The 4,341-nt window shown below is 46.9% G+C and overlaps 1 protein-coding gene across 1 annotated transcript; it reads right to left on the bottom strand.

Moving 5' to 3' along the window:
• Window positions 1-279: 279 nt before the first annotated feature.
• On the bottom strand, window positions 280-3,780 carry CUNH2orf69 (chromosome unknown C2orf69 homolog). Its single transcript, XM_027891288.1, has 2 exons — window positions 3,399-3,780; window positions 280-1,705 (listed from the first exon to the last, which is right to left on the bottom strand). The coding sequence occupies exons 1-2, from the start codon at window positions 3,723-3,725 to the stop codon at window positions 866-868; spliced, it is 1,167 nt and encodes a 388-aa protein (XP_027747089.1). The 5' UTR covers window positions 3,726-3,780; the 3' UTR covers window positions 280-865.
• Between the last annotated feature and the right edge of the window lie 561 nt (window positions 3,781-4,341).

Below are 4,341 nucleotides of genomic sequence, written 5' to 3'. Positions count from 1 at the left end.
TGCAGCAATTACCCAGAGAAACCTCAACACCCCAAGGCAGGGACAAGGACACCTCTTGACATGTTAATACAGATATTACTGCTGGTCCTTATAGAAGTTAGTCAAAGCAATAGCAGGGTATGTTGAAACAGGAATAAGCTACACGCTCATCAACATTCTTGGTTACTTAACATAGCTATGTCAAAATTTTCAAGCCCCCAGCTGAAACAGCTATTCACTGGCAGATCCTACACAATCAATTAATGAAACTTTTTAATGACAGAAATGGCAAGGCGCACATAAGGAAGAAAAATGCATTGGCACTATTATTGCAAAGGTGAATATTTGTAACTTGGTTTCAATTAGGAGAAATGTTACAAAACTGGAAGATTTACTTAACTAAATAAAACACTTTTCACCAAAATATTTAACTAAGGTTCTTCTAACAATCCACTTCCTCAAAACAAAAAAAAAAAACAACATACATCTGTTATTGACAAAGACCAATGCTTTTAGCCCTGGAAGCCACTAAACTGAAGTACCCAGACATCCAGTACTTGAAACTCCCTTTAAATGCACATTATATATACAGGACTAAAAAGTCTGCCAACAGTTTAAGAATAAACATTCACATTTCACAAAAAAACATGTATAGGATAGTTCTTCATAACACTTTCTTCCAGGAATCAAATTACATCTGTTATAGTGATGGCATCCCAATACTCCTTTGTAAGCTACTGAAATTTATATATAGTATTTATTAGCAACATGGAACTGATTCTGTATTCTCTTCAGAATGCATCTGCTCAAAGTTGAAAATCTAGATGATAACATTTACAGTGTTAAAAGTGCTTCTACAATGAATATACTCTTCTGATACACAGTCTCAGAATACTTCGTGAACCCTGAAATGGTTATCTAAGGAGGGAACGTCATCAGCAAAATGCAGCTGATCATTTATTTCCACACCAAATTCTCCAAGTATCTGTACAAATTTCTCATGCTCTCTTCCAATCCATGACCTCATTGTGTCAAACACTTGGTACGGTGTAACATGAGCATGAACTTCAATTCCTGTCTCTGCAAGTTCTTTCAGCATTTCAGGGTGAGTAACCCAAGTATTGCTTCCTCCCGAGTGACCACCATCCAACCAGTACATTGCTTTTATGTTTTTTAAGAAGGCATCCGTGTTCTTGTCTTTTTTAGCTTCCTTCAGCTCATAAAGCAGTTGGTTCAAAACCACACAACCTTTACTGAAGCCGATCAAAGTAAACGACGCTGCACCTACAGCAGACGGTATCATGAAGTTCACAGCAGAATTATTGGAGCATTCACAATCTCTCTCCCTTTCCGTGGATGAGCAGCCGTTCGTTGCAGGAACAGACTGCGGCTGTGATTTACAAGCAGCTATTTTTGCATCCTTGCTGACACCGTGCACACTTTTCTGGGACAGCAGAATATTCTGAGAGAGTCTGAATGCATTAACTAGCAAAGCATGGAGATGCTTGAAAGCTCCAAAGTCAGTGCTGTGCTCTGGTGCTCCGAACATGTTACTGGCCACAAAGTTGTCATAACAACTGAATTTGTGCAGGTGCATTCGAGAACACTTTATGACCCAAATAAAGCTATTGGGGAACCGGCGAGCAAGTATGGTAGCAACATTTTCAAAACTCCAGTGCTCCCACTGAAAGTTTTCTGGATGGCAAGACATGATGTCATGATAGTTCTGAAAAATTAAAAAGAAAAAAAAATAGAAAAGATGCATTAATTCTCTGTGAAAAGACTTCAGCTCCAATGTACTCATATTTTTAAGAAAGGACTGTAAGAGAGAAACATGCATTAGAGGTGCTCGCTTCCTAGGCTTGCAGGACAAGAAACACATTAAAGAAACTGATGCATGTAGATTTACTTATTCTGCTGTAATATTTTTACCATACTTTTTAATACCCCCCACAATTAATGCAATAAAAATTAGCACATGAATGTATTAATAATTCTCTTTGACTTCATGCTAAAAGAAGATCAAAGTATTATTCAACTTATTATGACACAGAAAACATAATTTTATTGTATTAACTCCATCTATAGAAATACCAATTATCTTATTTCAAATCAACAACAGACTTAAAACTTTGTAAGAAGTTTTCTATCTCTTATACAGAAAAAAAAAATCCCTCTCATTCAGCTGTAGGAAATTTTTATTGCTCTTGTTCACATCCATAAAGGGTATAGATGGAAAAAACTTACCCCCAAGTCATGAACGAACTTTATCTCTGAAGTCATAATGGCAAAGAATACTACTTCATTTATTTTATAAAGCAATAATGAAGCCATACCCAGAAATGGCAATCAGGCAGGGGTTCTTAGGCCATCCCAATCCTTAAAATAAAAAGTTCTGCATCTTTACCTTAAAGAAAAGGAAAGTCTTTTCCTTGGAAGAAAAAGCCACTGCTCCTGCTTTTGAGAACTATTAGTGACATTTGAGATTAGCTGGCTACGCAAAGTGACAGAGCATGTAATGTTACAGAGCTTGACCATGTGCTCAGGGACAGCACTTCAGGGTCTCTCAACTTCTTGCCCGCTCAGAGACCCCAGCTGCCTTCTCGGGACAGACTGAGAAACCATCAAATTTCTGAGCCTGTCACATTCCCACAGGATGGCGTCAGGGATGTCTGTACACCTGCATGGTGATGTGGTGTTTTGCCTGGTGAGGACAACTTGCCATCTTAGGGTTTCATCGTCTTGTCTCCACCGACACGCTTTCAGACACCGCCATCCCCACTACAGAAGTGCTGGAGCGTGTCCAGAGATGGGCAACAAGGCTGGTGAAGGGTCTGGGGCACAAGTGCTGTGAGGAGCGGCTGAAGGAGCTGGGGTTGTTTCGCCTGGAGGAGGCTCAGGGGGAGACCTTATCGCTCTCTGCAACTACCTGAAAGGAGGTTGTAGCCAGCTGGGGATCGGCCTCTTCTCCCAGGCAACAAGTGGCAGGACAAGAGGACAGAGTCTTAAGCTGCGGCAGGCGAGGTTCATGTTGGACATTGGGAAAAATTTCTTCACAGAAGGGGTGATTAGACATTGGAATGGGCTGCCCAGGGAGGTGGTGGAGTCATCGCCCCTCAAGGTGTTTAAGGAAAGACTGGACATGGCACTCAGTGCCATGGTCTACTTGACACGGTCGTGTTGGGCTGGACGCGATGATCTCAGAGGTCTTTTCCAACCTAGTTCATCCCGTGAAGACGACTCGGCTCCCCTGCCCTGCTGCTCCAGCCCAGGTTTCCGGAGGGCCCGTTCCCGCGCGCCGTGCCCGCCGGTGACGGGCAGCGAGATGCTCCCCGGGGCCGGAGCAGCCTGGCAATGCCCGCCCGCACAGCCCCCGCAGCGCCGCCGGCCCGCTCCCTCCCGCAGCCCCGCTGCCGTACCTGCACGTCCCCCGGGAAGTACACGACGTGGTGCTGCGGCAGCGGGGCCGGGCCGCGCGGGGCGGGCGGCGGCGGCAGCAGCAGTAGCTCGTTGGCGCGGTGCGGCTCCGCGCCCGGCACCTCGGGCAGCCGCAGCCACGGCGGGCTCAGCCGCGCCGCCGAGAGCCCCGCGCCACCACCACCACCGCCACCACCCGCAGGCCCCGCGGCGCAGGCAGCCGGCGCCCCGCAGAGGCTCATGGCGCGGCCCGGGCGGGGCGCGGCGGGGCCGGGGAGCCCCCTCAGCAGCGCGGCGGCGGCGGCGGGAACAGGGAACCGCCGGCTCATGGCACTGCCCGCCCCGCCACCGCCCGCCCCGCCACCGCGCCTGCGCAACTCCCGCAACCCCGCCCGCAGAGCCCTCGGCAGGGATCAGGTAGGGGCTCCGCCCCCGCCGTGACGTCACCGAGCCGTTCAAACGGCAGCGGCGCGAAGGGTGGCGGGGGCCGTGAGGGGGAGGGGCTCGTGAGGGGAGGGGGCGTGAGATTTCTTCGTTGGAGAATTCCACAAATTAAAGGAAATATGGAGACATTATTTATTCACCTAACAGTCTAGAAACAAGCAGAACACTTCAGAGAGGCTTATTTTCTAAGTATAAATTCTAGCCTGCATGTTTTTGTGCAATCTCTGCTCCCCGAGATTCAGTTTGAGCAATGATGTGGTCATGATCTCCTTGGCACACTTCTACTTTTTGTGAGTATTTCTTTGGGCTCATTCCAGAACCAGTTAAACAGTTCTTAGTTTCCATATTCTAAAGCTCATCCAAAGGCTCTTCCAGAAAGCAGACCTGAACCTTTGTCACTGAGGGCCCACACAGACGCTCAGAAGGACATCATGTTGTGATATATACTTACGATTTCATTGTTTAGTATGTGAGGAATACATATTTTTCTTTATTTGTAGA

The sequence above is a fragment of the Empidonax traillii genome, unplaced genomic scaffold, assembly GCF_003031625.1.
Source record: "Empidonax traillii isolate 1590-97213 ecotype Southwest subspecies unplaced genomic scaffold, ASM303162v1 scaffold317:size617950, whole genome shotgun sequence".
In the NCBI taxonomy this organism is placed as follows: domain Eukaryota; kingdom Metazoa; phylum Chordata; class Aves; order Passeriformes; family Tyrannidae; genus Empidonax; species Empidonax traillii.
The sequence above is the reverse complement of the archived record's forward strand: the minus strand, read 5'-3'. Positions and strand labels throughout refer to the sequence as shown.

Coding starts and splice junctions, on each gene's coding strand:
- CUNH2orf69 (XM_027891288.1), bottom strand. CDS start 3,725: ATGAGCCGGCGGTTCCCTGTTCCCGCCGCCGCCGCCGCGCTGCTGAGG. Junction 1,706..3,398: donor ACTTCCCGGGGGACGTGCAG/GTACGGCAGCGG, acceptor TTAATTTTTCAG/AACTATCATGACATCATGTC.